The sequence below is a fragment of the Equus asinus genome, chromosome 1, assembly GCF_041296235.1.
Source record: "Equus asinus isolate D_3611 breed Donkey chromosome 1, EquAss-T2T_v2, whole genome shotgun sequence".
Classification (NCBI taxonomy): Eukaryota; Metazoa; Chordata; class Mammalia; order Perissodactyla; family Equidae; genus Equus; species Equus asinus.
In genome coordinates this window covers 91,017,369-91,039,964 of record NC_091790.1, presented here as the reverse complement: position 1 = coordinate 91,039,964, position 22,596 = coordinate 91,017,369, and the positions used below count along the sequence as shown (strand labels likewise).

The window sequence follows — 22,596 nt, the reverse complement described above, 5'->3', positions numbered from 1 at the left end:
GGTGGCCTTATGGGCACACCTCTAACAGCCTCAGTCTTACAGGGCGAACAGGGACAGCAGGAAGGAAATCTCATTGGTTTCCCTTTCAACACTCACATACCCCTGGGCTACCACTAGAAAACAGCAAATCAGGTGTCTTTAGGCCTGACCTTCCTCTCAGTATGATTTCAGGACACAGCCACTAAAACAATCGCTTTTCACCTATTAGCTTTGACCAAGTATTTCTTCAGGATAAGAAAAGGTGTTTCCCTTTATAACTCATTTTAAGAGGCTTAAGATGCAAATGACAGGGTATAGTATTTTTGTTGGCATGATAACATGGAAAGAATAAGAGTTAATGATGCTGAAGAGTACTTAGCACTTACTGTGTGCCAGGCACTGTGCTAAGATCTTCTTGTGTATTATCTTATTTTAACCCCCACTAGCCACTGAGATGAAGAACTAGTATCCTTTTATAGTTGAGAAAGCTAAGATGGAAGATATTAAGTCACTTATCTAAAACCACACTGTTAAAAGGTGACAGAATGAGATTCAAACTGAGGCAGTCTGACCCAGAGCCCACATTTCAGTTGCTTTCATAACTCAGTCTTGCTTCTGACACTGAGTAGATTGTACATCGGGAGAGTGGCTGAAATGCAAATGTGCCTCTTTTTCGCCCACTACAGACACTGATCATAGTTCAGCCTTTTTTTTTTGTTCCTTCAGCTTCAGAGCCTTCTCAACTGGGTGCCCAGAAGATCACTACATATCGGACACAAGAAGATGAGTCCTATTTGTCATCCCCAAGGACATCATCTCTCATGACCTTTTTGACTCTAATTTATTGTCTAAAACTCATTTGCACTAGGTTGGAATGAGTTAAACAGGTGAAGATTACTAATAACAGATTCTGAGGAAAGGACCAGAGAAACAAAATAAATGAAACGTGAGAAGAATATTTAAAAGGGAATGTAGGGAGGCAAAACAGACAGCTTCCTCTTGCCAGGCATTTGCCTTCCCTGCACCTGCATACCAACCACTTGATGGAGACGGTGCCATTAAATTCTGCAACCCAGCCTGCCTACTCCTGGGATTGTGGAAAGCTCTGCGCAGGCCTCCTTGTGATGGGTGCCAGATCTTGAGGTCTTGTTGACATGTGGCTGACCTGGGACATGGAGTATTCTTGACCTAGATGACAGGACATTGTGGAATCATCATTCCCTCAGCTGCCTCCTACATGAGCAGAAGTTTTAGAGCTACAGGGTGTGTGCTCCAGGAAGCACAGAGTGGTTTGTTTGTGACAAGACATCTTACCAAAGAGATCTGGTAGCTTTCATTTTAATTTTTTGAACTAAGTTTTAGAGTTACTTTTGTAAAACTGTGAACTAGAAGGACAGGGGAATAGATGGACAGATTGAGATTGTAAGGTACTCCAGTGTGGGGTTGCTTGTGTGTCTGTTTGTTTTTTATCCCCAGTGCATTTCAGGTTTCCTAATGCCATGCAATTTTCTAACCAGCAAGGAAAAATACTTTGCTAACTCTTTATTGAAAACATCTTTTTAACTCTGCCTTGTTGTTCATCATCTAGGTTTTTAAGGAGGAGAAGTACTTGAAAGATGCCATGGAGTGCAGTGATGTGATTTGGCAGCGAGGTTTGCTACGGAAGGGCTATGGGATCTGCCATGGGACTTCTGGAAATGGCTACTCTTTCTTGTCCCTTTACCATCTCACGCAGGATAGAAAGTACCTCTACCGAGCTTGTAAGGTAAGGACACTTCTATCCAGACAACTGCTGAACACTCCAGAACATTCACAAAGTCCAAAAGTACAGCTTCTTTCCTTCTCCTAACCTGTTCCTCCCAACTGTGCAGTTTCTTCTGTTTCTTTTGGCGCAGCCTTGTCCCTAGTTTCTCTGTGCCACAGTGATCCTGCCTATAAAATGGGGCTTTGAAATGGAAATGAGTTCTGAGGACACAAGTTCTGGAGTCACACCACCTCATTAGAATTCCTCTGTGCCATTTATTAGCTTTATGACTCTGGGTATATTTCTCCTTCAAGCCTCAGTTTCTTCATCTGTAAAAATAGGGGGAAAATACTACCCATCTCTTCTTGTTCCAAGAAGAATGATCTGAGATAATGTGCAGATGATCTATAATTGCCCCTACTTAAAATTCAATGGTTTCCCATTGCACTGTGAACAAAACCCACAGTCCTCCCCCGAGTTTACAGAGCCCTGTATGCTTTGGCCTTCCCCTGTTTCTCCCCCTGCATCACTTCGTCATATCCCTCTTTTGAGCCCACCACATTCCATGCTACAGCCATGCTGCCCCCACCTCTCCACAGGGTGGAGCATGCCACGCTGTCCTCTTTGAACCTTTTATTAGCTGTTTCATCCGTCAAGAATGCCCTTCCCCTGAAATTTGTATGGCAATCCTCACCATTCCAGTCTCAGCTTATATGATGTTCTTAGGGCCTCTGAGATCTCCCAAGTAAAAGAATCAGTCATTCAACTTGTATTTCTGCTTGTTTCTTGAGTATGTTGCACCAGTAGAATATAAGCTCCATGATCTTATTTGTCTAGGTCACTACCCTACACCAGTGCTGGCACCAAGTGGAATAATAATAAATATGTATTGAATGTGTGAAAATGAATGGCACAAAGCAAGACTCAGTAAATGTTTTCTAGTGAATTTTTTACTATACACATTTCACAAAATATAGTTTTATAGATATGGAAAAAAGGTTGGAAGAAAATACTCCAAAATGTTTACAATGACTCTTGATAATGGAGGCATTATTGGTGACTTATTCTTTATATTTTCTGGACAGTGAACATCTATTACTATTATGAAACCTTTTCTCAACCCGAATATAAGAGACCCCTTCCCTGTCTAAGGGAATAGACCCCTGAGACACATGCCTGCTGTAGTACCCAAACTCACAAAGAGGCACATGCAGAAGAGAGCAGATGCCTAACCTGGACGTTTTAGGGGGTTCAGATGACATTTAGGCCAAGACCTAAAGGATAGCTAGAAATTTAGCAGAGAGGGATGAGTAAAACTGTTAAAAGGAGAAGAAACTACTTGTCCCAAGGCCTGGAGGTGTGAGGCACCCAGGCAGACCGTATGAAGTTCATGTGGCCGGAGCAGAGCAGAAGATAGAGAGGTGAGGAGCAGCCCAATTTGTTAATAATCATCAGAGTAGATGGTTCAGTAAATCTGAGGAATTGGGAAAGACTTTTGGAGGGTGAGACACAGCTAATTTTTTAAAGATGAAGAGTTTTTCAGGTGGACAGGAAGAGATGGCCTGGGGAGGGGGAGCACATTCCTGATAGGAGGATAGTTCCTGCACAGCCACAGAGGCATGGAACAGCTCCGTGATCCTGAAACTGTATACCTCAGTGTTGGGGTAGAGCAGAGGTCAAAAGGTGAAGTCACACAGGTGGGCAGAGGCCAAAGGAGGTTAGTCCTTTCCTGTAGTCAGGAGTTTTCAACCTGGTTACACCTTAGAACCACGGGAAAACTTTCAAAGAGAGCTTGGAGCCACCCCAGACCACGTCAGTGAGGGGGCGGGCTCCACAGGTGGTTCTCATAACCAGCCCATGTGAGTGCTGATCTGGAGGGGTATGTAAGCCGTGGCCAGACTCCCCATTAGAAACAGTGCCGGGTCACGGGAAAGAATGAGAGTGAGGTTAGGTTTCCTCAAATTGTTATTTAATAATTAACACAAGAAATGTTGAGTTGTGAACCAAAGCATTGGCTGTGATAGTAAAGAGGAGAGATTTAGAAACACTTAGGATGTTGAGCCCACAGAATTTAGTGGGGTTTTTTTCAATGTGGAAAAGATGGAAATATCTGAATGTCTTCCTATGATCTGACTAGGGAAACCAGATAGATGATACATCAGACACGCTAAGAGAGGGAGCAGATTTAGAGGGTAGAAAGCAAAATAAGTTTTATTTTATATGTGCTGAATTTGATATTCTTTGTTTATTACTTATGATTCTTTGTATACAAATGACAAGGAAATTAAGTTAGCTTAAGCAAAAAAGAGAAAGTTATTATAATGATATAAAAATCCCATTGACGAGGCTTAAGAAGGAAGGGTCAGGGAGCTCAAGGGAAACTGCTGAGAGCTGAGGGAGGAGTTTTAAAGATGAAGAAGGTGGTCAGGCAGCAGTGCTCCAGGCAGTGGAGTAGACAGGGAGCTGTGGCGAGAGAGCAACAAAGTGCAGGTTGAGTTTCCCAGGAGTGGGACTAAGAATGGCTGGGACCAGATGAAGCTGAGTGGTTTCCAGGTAAGGCCAGAGAAGCAGCCAGGAAAGCCAGTAGCTGATTCTGAATGCAGTTTCAGAGCCAGGGTTTTTAATCTGGATAGAGCAAGTGTTTCAAGTTACTTCAGGAATGATCACCTGTAAAGGCAGGAGGAGGCAGGTGCCTAGAAAAGACAGAAGGTGGTGGTTGTTTGTTTTCTACTTCAGTCTTCCCTACAACCTTCTGAGGTAGGTATCGCCTTACAGGTGAGGAAGCAGGTATAGAGAAGTGACATAACTTGCCAGGCTTCTCCCAGCTGAGAATGGGTGGCTGGAGTCCCTCCCAGAGCCCGCTCTCCTAATTTCTCTACTGCCCAGAATCTTCTTTCTCTGATTCTTAGCGACATCATTGCAGTGTCTTATTTGTTGCCTTTTCACCGAGTCAAATCTCCACTCTTAAAAATAAATACCTTTTTTCTTAGTTTGCAGAGTGGTGTCTAGAATATGGAGCACATGGGTGCCGCATTCCTGACAGACCCTATTCTCTTTTTGAAGGTAAGACTGAGGAAACGAGTCCAAGTGTAAATATCTGAGTGAGTGGATCTGGTGCTCCTGTCTCTTGGGACTAGCAGTGTTACATTCACTCTTCCTAGAGTTGTAACTCCACAATTCTCAAAAAGCTGTGAGCAAAGTCATTTGCTGCTGAAAATTGTATCGTTTCTTTACCTTACCTATTTTGTGCTCCCGTGAATGTCTTCCAAGTGTTTTTAGATCTTTTGTGAAATATATACGCAGACAGAGCATAGAATGTTTGCAGCCCGGTAAACAAAAGAAATAACAAGTTTACTCCTCTGCATTTCATCTGTAATCTTGTGTTTTTCCTGTGATCTGTTCACAGGAAACCTAGTAATTTATTTAAATATATTTAATTATTTAAGTTAGGGAAAGAGGTATAACTAATGTTAGTAACTAGAAATGTTAATAGTTAAAAAACAAGAGAATATTGAAGAAAGTTCTGAAAAACAAGAACAATGACAGCAAATACAACATTTACAGTCTGCTGCAGGCACAATATATAGAATATAATTCAGGAAAACAAAATAGAAGTCCTGCAAAGAGACTCATGTATTTTTTATATTATGTGTTTATATGTGTGTGTATGTGTGTGTATGAACTGGATAATTTGTAACATAGGCCACAAAAATCAAAGGGCAAAGGTTGAATGATGTTAGGATAAATTGATGATAACTTTTAATTACTTTAGAGCCACATCTGATACTAATTCCAAAATAAACTTCAGAAAGAATAAATGATTGAATGTTTTTTTAAATATCAAATAGTAAATGGGTGTTTAATTTAGTCAAATGCTTTTCTGTATCAGTTGATAAGATCATAAGATCTTTTTTCTTCTCTAGGCTATTAATATTGTGGGTTACATTGGTTGATTTTCAAATATTAAGCCAGCCTTGCATCTCTAGAATAAATCTGACTTGGTCATAGTTTACAATTCTTTTTAAACTTTGCAGAATTGTATTGACCCATATTTTGCTCAGGATTTTTGCATCTGTGTTCATGAGGAATACTGGCCTTTAGTTTTTCTTTTTTGTACTATCTTTGGTTTTGGTGTCAGGGTAATAGTGAACTAATAAACTGTACTGAGAAATATCCTCTCCTTTTCTGTTTTCTGTAACAGATTGTGCATTAATTGGTGGAAGAATTGGTGTTAATTCTAATTTAAATGTTTGGTAGAATTCTCCAGTGAATGCTTCTGGATTTCTTTTTTGGGAGTTTTAGAATTATAAGTTCAATTTGTTTAATAGTTTATAGGGCTGTTCAAGTTATCTATTTCATATTCGGTGAGTTTTGTAGTTTGTATTTTCGAGATATTGCTCCATTTTACCTGTGGTGTCAAATTTATGTGTGTAAAGCTGTGGTAGTATTGCTTTATTACCCTTTTGATGTCTGAATTTTCTGTAGTGATATGCCCTGTTTTATTTCTTAATTTATTTTTTAATCACATAATCGAAATATAGGCAGAAAATAGAGCATTTGTCATTATTTTTCGCAGAATAAGATCGTTCTAATATTCAAAGAAATCATAATGAAAAAATATTTCTCAGAATAAAAATTTTAGGCTTTTATATCATAAAAATACAATGTGTTTGCATCAGATGTACCAGAGTAATACCTGAACTCTAAATCGAGTTCATTCAAAAATTCTAGTTTATAATGGCAACTTCAAAGCCCCACTAGGTAAAAATCTTTGAATGTACAGCTCCCTAAAGACTGGGAAGTCATTAGATTCATTTGTTTCCCTGTGCCTCGCAAGGGCTGTTAGTACGCACTAACTGGATTCTTGTAGGCTGGTGGAGAGTAGTTATACTGAATGTCCATGTGGAGGCCACTAGGTAGGCAGGGTTGCTGACACCTGTGACACCTCCTGCAAGAGCTCTCTCCTGCCGAAGTGCTCCAACCAGGTGGACCTGCTGTCCCATCCCACCAAACAAAAACTCAGGGGTCATTTCGGCATGGCCTACTCTAGGGCCCTTCCTGAAGCTACAGGGTCACTGCCTATCTCTAATGGGTTCTAATTGGTCAGTGGTTTTCAGAGTTTTTAAATAAGCTGCTGGAACCCTTTCTTCAAACATGAACTTATAGGGAAGGCTGGGAGCAACCCAAATGTAGCAAAACAGGTACCGACACACACAAAACATGAACATCACAAAAACATTGAGGGAAGAAGCCAGACACAACAGGTTATGTACTATGTGGTTCCGTTCCTATGACTTTCTGAAACAGGCAACACTAATCTGTGGTGGGGATGATGGCAAGACAGACTGGAGAGGGATCCACAGGGACTTCCTCGGGGAGATGATAGAAGTAGTCCATCACTTGACAGGGTGTGGTTTATACAGGGTGTGTGCCTTTGTCACAACTCAGTTAAGTACACCGAAGACCTGTGTGTGTCATTGTATGTAAATTTTACATCAAAAGAAAAACTACAAATGACAGACACCCAACAGGGGAGGAATTGTGCTGATTGGAGAGGGAGGTAGAGTCCTGGAGGCTGGAGTGGCTGGTGGCTTCCCTCGCCCCACCCTCACCCCCTCCTCAAGAGCCTCTGGATGTCCTCAAGCAAGAACCTGCTTGGTTCCTGCAGTGATTTTGGGTGGGATTTTGACCAAAGCAAATAAAGTTTGTTTTAAAGTAATATTCTTAAAACTTAAAGAAGCTATAAAATGCAACTTTTTGTTTGGAATAAGAATATAAAAGCTCTGAGAGAGGAAGTTTTGTATGTTGAAATATCATAATAGCAGCACCCATAAATTTTGGTAGTTTGATCTCACGATTCTGTGAGATCATCTTAAAGTTTTAAGATACAAGATTAAAGCCCAGAAACCAATTTTTAAAAAATAGGATTGTACAAAAACTGATATCATTACCTGCTGGGTGCTAATGTAAGGATTTCTTTCCTTTTTTTATAAAATCGTCTTTAAAGTCCTGAACACTGTTTCCCACATGCTTACAGCCCCAGTAAAGGAAATGATTACAGATCACTGTGTGTCGGACTTGCCCCTCCTGCTCTGTCTTAACAGGATCCACATTTTACATTGCAGGCATGGCTGGCGCGATTCACTTTCTCTCTGACGTCCTCGTTCCGGAGACATCACGGTTTCCAGCGTTTGAACTTGGCTCTTCACAGAGAGACAAAAAGGTGCAAAAAGACTACTAAGACACCTGTTTGGACCAAAAGATACCAGATTGCTTAGTGCGTGACACAACCAACTGTGAATCCTGAAAGGGGGAAAAAAGGAGAAGTAGACACCGTCACAGGCCCACTTGTGTTGCCAAGACCCTCAAGTTAGAGCATGAGTGACAGAAACCATCCCATCAGCGTTGTGTGACAGTGTTCCCCTCACTGGTGTAAAATATGAATTCTTCACATCCAGTTCAGTGTAGTGTTGCATGTTTCTTGGTACTTGTTGTCTGTAGGGGTAAGTTGTTCTAAACGGAAAACTCTCCTCTTTCTGTGAGCCTGGAGCTGACCATGCCTGAGAGCATGGCACAGCCTCTTCTCTGTATATAGTATCTAAAGTGGGATGGCTTTGATATTGACACACAGTGAATAGTTGGGTGGTGTCTCTTCTGTATCAGAAAGGTGCTCTAGGGTGATATCCTACTGATAATGCTTTTTCAGCATTTTCTGTGGGAACCTTTCAGATGAGCAAGAGGGAAAGACCACTCCAAAAATTGAAAAGAAACACAACAGATAAGAGGGGGTTTTACTGGAATGGTTGAGGGGGTAAGCCTTTCCACAAGGAAGTTGAATGCTCCCTCTGTGTCTTGCGTTCACCTTAGTGCTTTTACAAAGCCACAGAGGGTGCATTGCAGCCACTCTCAGCACAGGAGTCAGGCACTTGGTCTGAAGTTCCGAAGGCTCCTTGCAGTCCACAGCAGCAGTGCCCAGGGAGTGGACTTCATGACAGCAGGACAACACCCCAGGGAAGGCTTTTCATGACCACATTGTAAATCAAGTAGCAGTGACCACGCGTTGGCAATTCTAGAGTCTATGTACATTATTAAAACAGGCTGAGCCTCAGTTTTATCAACATCCCAGCTTATTATTATAAGTTCAGTGGCTGCAATTCCAGATACCTGATAAGCAGAAAGATTCAACTGTTCCCATGTCTCTGCAATTAAACTTATTTCAAAATTTAGTAAGTTATCAAAAGTATAAATTTGGGGTTATTTTTTGGTCCACTATTTGGGTGATAAAGTCTCACATTTGGTGAAATGTATTAAGCATAAAAGTACTAGTTTGCATTTGTCCATATGGGAAACATAATCTTCTAACCAAGAAAATCGTGGTATTCTCTGTCTGACATTTTTTATTTAAAAAATGGGCGTTAATGTAGATTGGCATAAGTTTTTAAAAGAGTTTTGTCATCACATTACCAGTGGTCTAGGACTTTTACGTGTGTCTATCTTATGAGCTAAGGCCTGGGTTATAAAAGACAGGATAGGTCTCTCTGATGTCTGGTCCTTGTTTGCAAGGGACAGTCTAGACATTTGTTAGCCCTTGTTTCCACTTCTTTGATAAGGGAGAAAGAAGAACATCAACATGGAAGACAAATATCCTTCATGCATGCAGTTCTTAGGATTTTGGGGGCTGACACCCTAACATATGACCTTCAGTTTCTAAGTGATGCCTCATGAAACTCTTCATTGCAGATATGCTTGTTTCCAAGCCATGACTATTTTCTTCCAAGTAGGTTGACAACTTCTGTGGGTGTAAATCCCCTTGGTTATATTCTAACCGACTTCTGGGCCTAGTAATGTGCTTCTCAGGCAGCCCTTGTTAACCTGAAGGCGGAATATACTGTCATGAGTAAGCTGAGGGGTCTGTTTGGCAGAAGAGCTCATGTGATATCAGCAGTGCTTCCTCCTCCCCATGCACCTCATCCATACCACACAGGACAGAGCGTATAGCGTGTTCCTGCCTGCTTCACCCATGGCTGCCCTCAAGGCTTCGGCTGAAAGTTGTGCCCAAGCTGTCTCATTTCTCAGGGGAAGCCGGGAGTCCTGCCCAGGAATCACCCTGAGGCCCCCCATACAGCCTGTCTCAGCAAGACGGAGGCAGCTCATGGAAGCCCTGATTCTGGCCACATATCTCCAGACCAGAAACAGTGAGGGTGACTCCTAGTTATCTGGGTGTCTCGCCATGTATTTTCATACTTGTTAGGCTTGTTTCTGACTAACACACTAAAGGGAAGATGAAATACTTGTGGAATAAATGGAGGAGATTTTACTTACAGGGTTTTTTTTTTAAGGTCAGCTGGATTGATGCCTTCATACTTACCCACTAGATGTTAACAGATGTGTAGCTTTGTTATTCTATATGAACTCACTTCCTAGGGTCTGTTACATGGTCCACTACATAATGTTAGTTCCAGCTCTCAGTCCCTGTGGCAGAGGAGAAGTGGCATGTACTTCAAAGAACAGAAGACCTACAGAAGTCAGTTTAATAGTTCTAAGTGTCTGAATTCTGACCTCAGAACGTCTCACCATGACTTCTTGGATTTGTTTGTGTCCTCCAAGATGTGTCTAAATTTTAAAAATATGTATATGCACAATACCATTTTAAAATTTGAAAGGAAAAAAATTGATGTCCACAAAAAGTGTGTGTGGTTCTTTGGTTTTGTTAGTAAAGACAATTTTGTGGTGATAACTTGTAGGATGTTCATTTGTTCTCACTTCTCTGCCTTTGAGAGTGACGTTGGTTAGGAGTATTAGTCACTGTTCCGAAGATTTCATTCTTCACTTAAAAATATTGCCATTGCTCATGTTATGATGTAATAAGTAATTCATTAGAATGATAGCTTTAGGTCTCTACACATGCATTCTTTTTTAATTCCAACCTGAAACCTGGGTAATTGAGCTTGCATTGTGTGACAGGCCTTCACACTCACTGTCGTCCTTAGTGATGACAGCACTGCTGGAGGTGGGCACTGTTATTATCACTGTTTTACAAATGAAAAAACTGATGGCCTTGCCTACGGTCACAGCTAGAATGAGGGACAGTCCAGAAGCCCATGGTCGTACTTCTACCCTGCATGCAGTACCTCTTCCCTTCCATGCTGGATACACAAGGTAGAAAAGTGAAACCTGGGAGAGGCCCTGTGACTTAATAAGGAGCATGAGACTGGGAAATGGAGGAGCAGGGACTCATGAAGGCCTCTTCCTCTGTCCTTGTCACCTGTGCTACCCAACCACCTTTGTGGCTAAGAGGGATCCTCTAACCTTATTCATTGCAATTGTGCAATTGCTTTCAACTTTGTAAGGCAGTTTCACATCTGTTACTTCATTTGCTAAATTCACAAAAGCAGCGATCCAAATTGGAAGTCCATGTTCCCTAAACATTTTTACAGACTTTCCTTCCTCCATTCCAGACTCTTTGCTGCAGCTTTGAGAGGTCTTTCCTTTCATGGGCCTCAAGTCTGGCACGAGGCTGGGTGTGTAGTGGGGATGGGGCCATGGGTGATCTTCAGGAGTCTATGAACCCGCTAAATTGTGTGAAAAGTTTTATGTGCATACGTGTATGAATATTTATCTGGAGAGGGTTCCTAGTTTTCATCAGAGCTTCCAAGTAGTCTGTGACCCAAAAAGGGTAATAAGTGTCAGATTCCTGGGGTAAAGAATGGATTTTGGCAAGCTGGGCCTCAAAACAAGGAGCAGGGATGCTGTGGCAGATGGGCATGGCGAGGGTATCTGGAATCAGGAGGCACCTCACTCATTTAGGAAGATCCCTACTATGGTGGAGGATGCCACCTGCAGGTCTCAGTTTTTCTACATCACATTGCCTTGAGGAGAGCCAAATGTCAATTCCGCCATGACTGTCACCCCGATGCTATTAGCCTTCTATTGAACTGGCCGGTGGCCCTGGAAGACTATGTTACATCATTGCCCCTCCTGATCAGAGCAAGGTTGCAGGTTCCTTCAAGTCCCTTTTTTACCAAGACTCCAGCTCCCTGGAGTTAGATCCCTAGAAGCACCAGTGATCCCAGATGACGGGAGCCATAATGAGGTCCAGTCTGCTTCACAAATACCAGTGCCCCCATTTTCCTCTCCCACTTGGAGATGGGAGGCTTGATTTCTTCATTCAACAAGTGTTTATTCACCTACAGCGCTCCAGGCATTGTGCTAAGTGCTGACAGTGAAATGATAAACTTACAGTCATGGATCCTGTCCTCTTGCAGCTCACAGTCCAGCTTGATGAACACTTGCTGGTGGGGAGCAGCCTCAAGCTCAGATGAAGGGGAGGCCCTTCCTTGGCAGAACTTCAGACAGTCCCTCTGCAGTGCAGTCGGGGCAGCAAGCCTCCCAGGTGAAGAATGCGGTGTGCATCTTCTGGGTAATGATCACAGGTGATCAGCCCAGCCTTGCAGTGTAACATCCTCTGGCATGAGCATGAGGCTGGTCCCTGTCATCACAGAGCATGTGTAGTGGAGATTAAGGGCAGGGACTGGAATCCTAATGCTTATGTTTACCTCTGAGTGCAACCTCTTGTGTGTACTTGTCAAGCAATTTCCTAAGCCTCCAGTTTTTTCCTATAAAATCAGGAAAATCTTATTTGGTTGATGGAAGGATTAAAGTGAAATAACAAATGGGGAAAGTATCTAGCACATGTAAATGCTCTGTAATGGGAGAGGTGAAGGTTTTGGTATAGTGCTTTTATGTGAGGAAACAGGCTCACTCTCCTAAGTAGTAGAATAAAAACCCAGATCTGTCCAAGGTGTCACCACCTTCCGGTATCCCTCCTCTGCCTGGTAGCCCGGAACTTTCAGCCAGCTGTATGTGTGTGCATGCATGCATGTGCATGGGATGCACGCACTTCTCGCTGTCCCAAGGTCCTTCAAGGGGAAAAGATGTTGCAGCAGCAAAGAGGAACCAAGCCTCAATTACAAGCCTCTGAAACCTAAATGTTCAAAGAGATTGGGTTCTCCTTTCTTCTGGCCTGTTCTTGGTTTAGTGCCCCAAGGAGATCTTCCTGATTCTGTACCATCCGTAGACTCTTGTGGTTTTCACAGGATCATCCACCAGATGCAGTGCTGGTCTCATGTCAGTAGGGAGCACCCCACTCTTTAAAGTATTGTCCATAGGAGAATAAAACGCGTACCCAGCAGCATAATCACACATCCACCCATAATCCTAAACATTCCCAGCAGTTCCGAAAACTGATGGGGCTGACCTGCCTTTCAGACCGTTTCCTCATGGAGGCCATAGGAAGTTGTCAAACACTCTATGCTCAGCTGCTGGGAACTAAAAAGGGGACAATAAACAAGGACCATCCTGCTCTGCTGGGTCCCCCAAGTAGCCCCCCAAGGCTCTCCAGTAGCAGGAAGGAGGGCCATGCTCCCTCTCTACAGCTGAGCTAAATGTTTGGAGACCTTGTGTGCTGAAAAATGTCTTTGTTCTGCCCTGACACTGAACTCATAGATGGTTTATAGAACTCTAGACTGGAAATCACTTTCCTACTGAAATTTCAAGGCATCATTGTACTGTCTTCTAGCTTCCAGTGTTGCCTCTCAGAATATCATAGCCGTTGTGATTCCTGTTTCTTTGTGCGTGGTCTTGTGTTTTGTATATGATTGCTTTGCGAGTTGTAGGATTTTTGTTTGTTTGTTATGATAATGGGCCTAGGCTTGGGTTGTCTTCCAATCTGGAAACTCGTGTCTTTCAATTCTAGGACATTTTCTTGAATTATTGTTTTTTTGTTGAGGTCATAATAGTTTACATCACTCTGAAATTTCAGTTGTACATTATTTCTTGACTGTCCCCACATAAGTGCTCCTTTTCAGCCCCTGTACCCACTCCCTTACCCCACTTCCCCTGGTAACCACTGAACTATTTTCTTTGTCCATCTGTTTGTTTATATTCCACTTATGAGTGAAATCATATTGTGTTTGTCTTTCTCAGACTGGCTTATTTTGTTTAGCGTAATACCCTCCAGGTCCATCCATGTTGTTGCAAATGGGATGATTTTGTCATTTTTTATGGCAGAGTACTATACCATTGTATATATATACTACATCTTCTTTATCCAATCATTGGTCAATGGGCACATGGGTTGTTTCCATGTCTTGGCTGTTGCAGAAGCTTTTTAGTCTGATGTAGTCCCATTTGTTAACTTTTTCTTTTGTTTCTCTTACCGAGTAGACAGGGTATTCGAAAAGATGTGGCTAAGACCAATGTCAAAGAGTATTCTGCCTGTATTTTCTTCTAGGATTTTTATGGTTTCAGTTCTTACATTCAAATCTTTAATCCATTTTGAGTAAATTTTTGTGTATCATGCAAGATAATGGTCTGCTTTCATTCTTTTGCATGTAACTGTCCAGTTTTTCCCAACACCATTTATTGAAGAGACTTTCCTTTGTCCATTGTATGTTCTTGGCTCCTTTGTCACAGATTAACTGTCCATAGATGTTTGGTTTTGTTTCTGGGCTTTCAATTCTGATCCATTGATCTGTTTCTGTGCCAGTACCATGCTGTTTTGAATACTATAGCCTTGTAGTATGTTTTGAAGTCAGGGATTATGATGCCTCCAGCCTTGTTCTTTTTGCTCAGGATTACTTTGGCTATTTGGGGTCTTTTGTTGTTCCGTATTAATTTTTGGATTCTTTGTTCTATTTCTATGAAGAATGTCATTGGGATTTTGATTGGGATTGTGTTGAATCTGTAGATTGCTTTAGGTAATATGGATACTTTATTTATATTTATTCTTCTGACCCATGAACATGAAATACCTTTCCATTTCTTTATGTCTTCTTCAGTTTCTTCAATAATGTCTTATAGTTTTCAGTGTAAACGTCTTTCACCTCTTTGGTTAAGTTTGTTCCTAGATATTTTATTCTTTTTGTTGCGATTGTAGATGGGATTGTATTCTTGATTTCTTTTTCTGCTAGTTCATTGTTAGTGTATAGGAATGCAGCTGATTTTTTAAATTGATTTTGTACCCTGCAACTTTGCTGTAGTTGTTGATTATTTCTAATAGTTTTCTTTAGGGTTTTCTATATATAGAATTACATCATCTGCAAATAGTGGAAGTTTCACTTCTTCCTTTCCAATTTGGATTCCTTTTATTTATTTTTCTTGCCTAATTGCTCTGGACAATACCTCCAGTACTATGTTGAATAGGAGTGGCAAGAGTGGCACCCTTGTCTTGTTCCTGTTCTCAGAGGGATGGCTTTTCAGTTTGTCATATATGGCCTTTATTATGTTGAGGTACTTTCCTTCAATACCCATTTTATTGAGAGTTTTTATTGTAAATGGATGTTGGATCTTGTCAAATGCTTTCTGTGCATCTACTGAGATGATCATGTTACTCTTATTCCTCATTTTGTTAGTGTGGTGTATCACATTGATTGATTTGCAGATGTTGAACTATCCCTGCATCCCTGGAATAAATTCCACTTGATCATGGTGTACAGTTCTTTCCATGTATTGCTGTATTCAGTTTGCCAACATTTTGTTGAGGGCTTTTGCATCTAAATTCATCAGTAATATTGGTCTGTAGTTTTCCTTCTTCGTGTTGTCCTTGTCTGGTTTTGGGATTAGGGTAATGTTGGCCTCATAAAACCTGTTAGGAAGCATTCCATCTTCTTCAATTTTTTGGCATAGTTTGAGAAAGATAGGTACTAAATCTTCTTTGAATGTTTGATAGAATTCTCCAGAGAAACCATCTGGTGCTGGACTTTTGGGTTTTGGCGGAGGTTTTTGATTACTGTTTCAGTCTCTGTACTTGTGATTGGTCTATTCAGATTCAGTTTGGGGAGGTTGTATGAGTCCAAGAATTCATCCATTTCTTCTAGGTTATCGAATTTGTGTGCCTATAGTCCTTCTAGTATTCTCTTATAATCGTTTGTATTTCTGCAGTATCTGTTGTAATTTCTCTTCTTTCATTTCTAATTTTATTTATTTGAGCATTCTCTCTTTTTTTCTTGGTGACTCTAGCTAAGGGTTTGTCAATTTTGTTTATCTCTTAAAGAACCAACTCTTAGTTTCACTAATCCCTTCTACTCTTGTTTTAGTCTCTATTTCATTTATTTCTGCTCTGACTTTTATTATTTCTCTCCTTCTGCTGACTTTGGGCTTTGTCTGCTCTTCTTTTTCTAGCTCTGTTAGGTGCATTTTAAGATTGCTTATTTGAGATTTTTCTTGCTTGTTGGGGTGGGCCTGTATGGCTATGAATTTCCCTCTTATGACTGCTTTGGCTGCATCCCCTAAGAGTTGGTATGTTGTATTTTCATTTTCGTTTGTCTCCAGGTATTTTACAATTTCCACTTTGATTTCTTCAGTGATCCAGTGATTTTTCAATACATGGTGTTTAGTCTCCACATATTTCTGACTTTCCCAGTTTTGTTCTTGGTTGATTTCTAGCTTCATAGCATTGTGGTCAGAAGAGAGGGTTGGGATTATTTCAATCTTCTTAAATTTATTGAAGCTTGCCTTGTTTCCCAACATATGGTCTATCTTTGAGAATGTTCCATGGGCACTTGAGAAGAATGTATATTCTGCTGTTTTTGGATGGAATGCTCTCTATAGACCTATTAAGTCCCTCTGGTCAAGTGTTTCATTTAAATCTGCTATGTCCTTGTTGACTTTTTGTCTGGATGATCCGTCCATTGAAGTAGTGGGGTGTTGAGGTCCCCTACTATTATTGTGTTCCTAATTTCTCCCTTTAGGTTTGTTAATAATTGCTTTGTGTACTTTTGTGCCCTGGTGTTAGGTGCATATATATTTATAAGTGTTATGTACTCTTGGTGGAATGTCCCTTTTATCATCATATACTTCCCCTCTTTGTCTCTCATTGTCTTTTGTAACTTGAAGTCTGCTTTATCTGATAAACATTCGTATGGCAACACCTGCTTTATTTTGTTGGCCATTAGCTTGGAGTACTGTCTTCCATCCCTTTACTCTGAGCCTGTGTTTGTCTTTGGAGCTGAGGTGCGTTTCCTAGAGGTAGCATGTGGTTGAGTCTTGTTTTTTAATCCATCCAGTTACTCTGTCTTTTGATTGGAGAATTCAATCCATTTACATTTAGAGTGATTATTGTTATATGAAGGCATAATGCTGCCATTTTGTCTCTTGTTTTCTAGTTGCTCTATATTTCCACTGTTTCTCTTCCTTTGTATTTCTGACTGCCATTTCATTTTGGTGGTTTTCTGAGGGGGATTTCTCAGTTTTCTCTCTTTTTGAGAATTGTGGCTCTGCTCTGATTTTTTGTTTGGTGGTTATTGTGAGGATTGTATGAAAGATATTGGAGATGAGATAGTCCATTTTCTTATAGCCGCTTATCTCCATTATCCTAAGGGGGTTCCTTCCCTTTCCTCTCCCCTTATGAGTAATTGCTGTTACAAATTGTTCTGTTTTTAATTTTGTGAGTTTGTGGCTAAGTTGAAGTGGTTATCATTACTTTTGATGCTTTCTTTCCCTTTTTCTTTTAAGTTGTAATTGAGCTTTTGACTTCCTGTTCTGGTAGAGAGCTGCAGGTTTCTGATCAGGTCTGTCTATTTATCTCCTTCCTCAGAGATTTGTAGACCTTTGCCTTTTTGTTGCCAGTGTGAGGGCATCTTTAATTATTTATTGTAGGAGAGGTCTAGTGGCAATGAACTCCCTCAGCTTTTGTTTATCTGGGAAAGCTTTTATTTCTCCGTCATATCTGAAGGAGAGTTTCACTGGATAAAGTATTCTTGGCTTTCCCCTCCAGGAAAGTGAACCTGAGTGGGCTCAAAGCTACCATGCCTGTTCCTGCAGCTGTCCAGGACGTGTTCCCTCTTTGGGGGCTCAGCAGCACTATGAATTCTTGTGTGCATGCCTGGGAAGTATTTGCCCCAGCATGTAGATCTGCTGGGGTGTCTGCTTACAGTCTGCAGTCCATGGGGCTGCTGTACTTGGTGGCAGGGCTTCCTCACTGGGACCCAAGCTATGGCTGCTCCTTGGCAGCACAGGGGTGTGGTGGGCTCCCCTTCCCCACTGGGAGAGCAAATATGAGCGTGGGCTACGGGTTACCGCTGCCTCCTCTTACGGTCACTCCAGTGCATGTTCCCACTTTCTGGGCGCTTGCACCAGGTTGGAACGCGTTTGTGTGTGTGCACAGGGCTACTAGGAGAGAGCAGGGTGTGCTCACCTATCTCTGCTACTTCCCGGGGGGCCAGTCCATCCACCGTCAGATATATGTGTCTCTCAGGCATCCTGTTGTGCTGTGTGGGCTTCCTCCAGTCAGTGAATGTCCATTTAGTTGTAGTTCAAAAGGGGGAGGGACGAAGGGAACAACTCACTCCACCATGTTGCTGACATCACTCTCAGCATCCCAGTTGAAATTTTGTTGAATTATTAATGTTTTTTCCCCTCTGATGTCCTTGTCTTTTGCTTGAACAGCTATTATTTGGAAGTTAAATCTCCTAATATGGTCTCTAATTTTTTCTTGTACTTCACACCTTTTGTCATTTTGCTTTACTTTCCAAGAGATTTCAACTTTATTTTTGAAGCCTTCTATTAACTGTTTCATTTCTTTATTTCCAAGAGTTTTTCTTGTCCTTAGGGTATCTTTTATATATATCCTCTTCTTATTTCTTGGTTGCAATATCTTATCTCTCTGAGGATGTTAATTTATTCAACAAATAGTCATGAAGTGCTTACTCAACACCAGACACTACTCTGGGTGCTTGGAATCCATCACTGAACAAAGATCCTTACCTTGTGGAGTTTGCAGTACAACAGGGAGTGACAAACAATAAACATAAGCAAATTTTTTCATATGTTATAAGATAATGAAGGGCCAGCCCTGGTGGCTTAGTGGTTAAGTTCAGTGTGCTCTGCTTCAGCAGTCCAGGTTTGGTTCCTGGGCACAGACCTACCCATCTCGTGTATTGGTGGCCATGCTATGGCAGCAGCCCACATACAAAATAGAAGAAGATTGGCAACAGATGTTAGCTCAGGGCAAATCTTCCTCAGGAAAAAAAAAAATGATAAGGTAGTGAATAATATGGAAAAAAGATTCAGTAAAGCAGAATAAGAGGGATTGACATTGGTGAAGAGAACGTAGGTTATAGTTTTAAACAGGATGATCAGAGTAAGATGAGAGACAGTGACATTTGAGCCAAGACTTGAAGAAAAGTAAAGGTGTTGGCTGGACGAATATATTTGGAAAGAGCACCCACACAGAAGGCATGCCAGTGCACACAGTCCTCAGGTGGGAGCATGCCACTCATGTTCAAGGAAAAGTGGGAAGCCTAGTTGGAATGAAGTGCACAAGGAGGAGAGTGGTGGACAGAGGAAGGCCAGGCCTCCAGAGAAATCACATGGGGGTGGAAGGCCGTTCTTGGGAATTTGGCTTTTCCTCTGGGTGAAGTAGAGAGCCACTGGAGACTTTTGAGCAAAGGAAGGACACTACCTGATTTATGTTTCAAAGGGATCATTCTGGGAGTATGCAGCGTAGAAGCAAGGAAACCAGAAGACTAGCCCACGAAAGAAATGGTGGTGGTGGCTCACCTGTTCTAGTTAGTTAGGAGTGGAATTGGTGAGAAGTGGTCAGGTCTAGATGTATCCTGAAGCTAGGGCCAGAAGATTTCCTGACAAGTAGGTATAGAGTACAAAAGAGTAGATGAAGACAACTCCGAAGTGTTTGGCCCGAGCAACCAGAAGGGGGAGTTGCTGGAAGCTGAAATGTAGAAGAGGTCAGGCAGGAAGATCAGGGCCCAGTTTTAAGCATATTGAGTTTGAGATGACTGTTAGACATGGGAAGTCTGGAGTTTGGGAAGAAATCTGGGATGGAGCTGTCATTTGGAGTTATTTGCATATTGTTATTTAAAGCCAGGAGACCAGATGAGCTCCCCAAGGAACTGAGAGTCAAGAGGACAGGGAGGGGTCAAAGACAGAGCCTTGGCCATGCCAGCATTGAGAAATGAGGGAAGAGAAGAACCAGCACAGGAGAATGAGAAGAAGCAGTCACTGGGGTAGGGATATGTTTCCCTGGAAGCCAGTGAGGAAAGTGTGTGTGTGTGTGTGTGGAGAAGGAAGTGATAGACTGTTACTTCTGATAAGCAGAGAAAGACACAGAACTGACATTTAGATTCAGCAGCCTGGAGGTCATTGGCGAATTTGTCAGCAGAATAAACAGTTTAAAGGGGTTTTGTTACAAAAGAGAGGAAAGAAATGGGGCCATAGATGGTAAGAGAAATAGGATCAAGGGGCTGGCCCCGTGGCCGAGCGGTTAAGTTCGCGCGCTCCACTGCAGGAGGCCCAGTGTTTCGTTGGTTCGAATCCTGGGTGCGGACATGGCACTGCTCATCAAACCACGCTGAGGCAACGTCCCACATGCCACAACTAGAAGGACCGACAACGAAGAATATACAACTATGTACCAGGGGGCTTTGGGGAGAAAAAGGAAAAAATAAAATCTTTAAAAAAAAAAAAAAAAAAAGAAATAGGATCAAGAAAAAAGTTTTTTTTAAAAGATTGGCCCCTGAGCTAACATCTGTTGCCAGTCTTCTTTTTTTTTTTCTTTTTTTTCTTTTTCTTTTTCTTTTCTTTCTCCCCGAAGCCCCCCAGTACATAGTTGTATATTCTAGTTGTAGGTCGTTCTGGTTGTGCTATGTGGGATGCTGCCTCAGCATGGCCTGATGAGCGGTGCCATGTCCACGCCCAGGATCTGAACTGGTGAAATCCTAGGCCACCAAAGCGGAGCACACAAACTTAACCATTCGGCCATGGGACTGGCCCAAGAATAAAGTTTTAAGTTCAGAAAAATAACAGCATGTTTTTGTAAGTTGATGGATGTGATCCAATAAGTAGTTAAAAAAATGATGTAGAACAGAAAGGGAGAAGTGCAAGTGATGTCTTTAAGTAGGCGGAGGATATGGGAGTTAGCACCTGAGCGGAGGATCAGCCACTGAGAGGGGCTTGGATATTCAACTTTGGTTAGCAGATGGGCCCAGATGCTGGTGCGTGGGTAGTTTGGAAGTTCTCTTGTGATTTCTTTAATTTTTTCAGTGCAGTAGGAAGCGAAGCAGCATCTACTGAGTAAAGATTTTGGATTTTGGTTTTGAAGAGAGGAGAAAGTATGACTGTTGCACAGGAGAATGGGAGAATGAACGAGTGGTTCTCCAGCTTCAACATGCTCAGAAGTCACTTGGAGGATTTGTTGAAACACACATTGCTGGGCTCGTGTCTGATGCAGTAGGTCTGGGGTGGGGCCAGAGAATTTGTTTTCTAACAAGTCCCAGGGTGATCCTGATGCTGCTGTCTGGGAACCCCACACTTGAGGAAAACATACTCTTGGTTCTCCTGGTTCCTCTGGTCACTCCAGAATGGCTGGTCTGGATGCAGGGTGCCTGGAAGTTGGCATTACAGCATCAAGGGCCACATGGTCAGGAACATAGGTGAAACCACTTAGTGGGTTGAGTGTTTTTTTCAGCCGTGTTCAGCTTGCTTGTTAGTTTAGTTTATCTGAGTTGCTTTTTCCTGTTGGTTGGCTTTATATTTTATCTTTATATTAGAGGGTCCACCAGTTATGTGCTGCAGAAGGCTGCACAGAATTGTCAGGGGGACTGAAGCTGATTGGAAATTCTGGTCCACGTGGTAAGGTCTGGCTGGATCTTTCAGTTAGGGAACCACCAGGGTCAGTTTCTAGGGCCCGTCAGTCCCTATAGAGCCAACCTCCAGTGTCCTGCCTGCAGGTGGCAGGAGGGAGTGAGGGAAGTGAGCTGGGTAGGCACCTTCACTAGATGGCACTCTGACCTCCAGCTAGATCTAGTGTCCTCTGGGCCCAGGACCAGAACTCTAGGGGAAGGGTGCTGCGATGCTCCTGGGTAGGTGGGGGAGGCATCTGGAGAACCAACTGGTGTCTAATCCGAGGTGGACCTAGCCTCCTCACTGCCACCCGGAAGCCCTAGGTGCTGCCCAACTCACAGCCCAACTCACAGGTGGGGCTGGGGTGGGGGCTAGGTCACTGCCAGGCTGGCTTTTGCTCTCTGTACTGTGGGCTCAGTGCTCCCTTCCTCCATCTTCCTCCTACCCAACTCCCTCTGCTCAGTCACTGGTCACCTTTCATCTGCGTTTTGGCTTCCTCAAAATGTGTGATTGCTTCCTCCTCTCTGGATTCCATGCTTTTTGTAGGCATACACCTAGCGGCACGGCTGCATTCCAGCAGACCTTGGGGGGAGTCCAGTTGCCCTCAGCCTGGGCTCCTGGCTGGGTTTGAAAGGCCAGGAACAGCCGGTTATTTTTGAGCCCACGAGGATTTTTCACCTCTGCAATTTTCCTATACTTCTCACTAAGCTGTACCAAGTACTTCCCAGATGTCGAAATCATCCCATAGGAGCCGAATTGAAGCACCCCTCTACTCGGTTATGAGCATCACTGTTGTGTGCTGAACAGGGCTGAGTGAGGAGTGGGTGCTGTTTGTCACTGTGAACACCCCTAGACTTCTCTGGTTTTCGAAACTTTCTAACATTGAATTATCTTGCTAACATCTTGATTTTGTGATGTTTTCCAATATGGAAAGCCTGTTTATTTTTGTTAAATGGAAAAATTCATAAATGATTATTCTTCATAACACTTATTCTGTGTTTACAAAACACCATAATTTCTCAATTGCTTTACCATCAGAAATAGCTGTTTCTGGAAGAACAGACCTTGGAAGTCAACAAGAGCAGAAGTGAGGTGGCTTGGGGAGGAGGGAGGAGAGAGTGAAGGGGCTGCAATGGCCTGCAGTCCAGCTGCACGATAAAGCCACCCTCCCTTCCTCACCCAGCCTCCCCCAGCTTGAAGAGAATGAGGCCTTGTTACAGGCATGAGCTGATGCC

General features: G+C 42.4%; 1 protein-coding gene across 9 annotated transcripts in view; it reads left to right on the top strand.

Moving 5' to 3' along the window:
• The window catches only part of LANCL2 (LanC like glutathione S-transferase 2), a 111,622-nt gene that overhangs the window by 79,538 nt on the left and 9,488 nt on the right, over positions 1-22,596 (top strand). For 4 of the 9 annotated variants that reach the window (XM_044761325.2, XM_044761324.2, XM_044761326.2 and 1 more), the window contains exons 7-9: positions 1,568-1,744; positions 4,714-4,786; positions 7,849-7,946. In XM_044761325.2, coding sequence (XP_044617260.1) covers positions 1,568-1,744; positions 4,714-4,786; positions 7,849-7,946 — 348 coding nt within the window. Of the gene's footprint in view, positions 1-1,567; positions 1,745-4,713; positions 4,787-7,848; positions 10,461-11,988; positions 12,117-22,596 lie in introns of those variants that run through there. The other 5 variants (XM_070495692.1, XM_070495961.1, XM_070495847.1 and 2 more) reach the window with 2 other exon arrangements.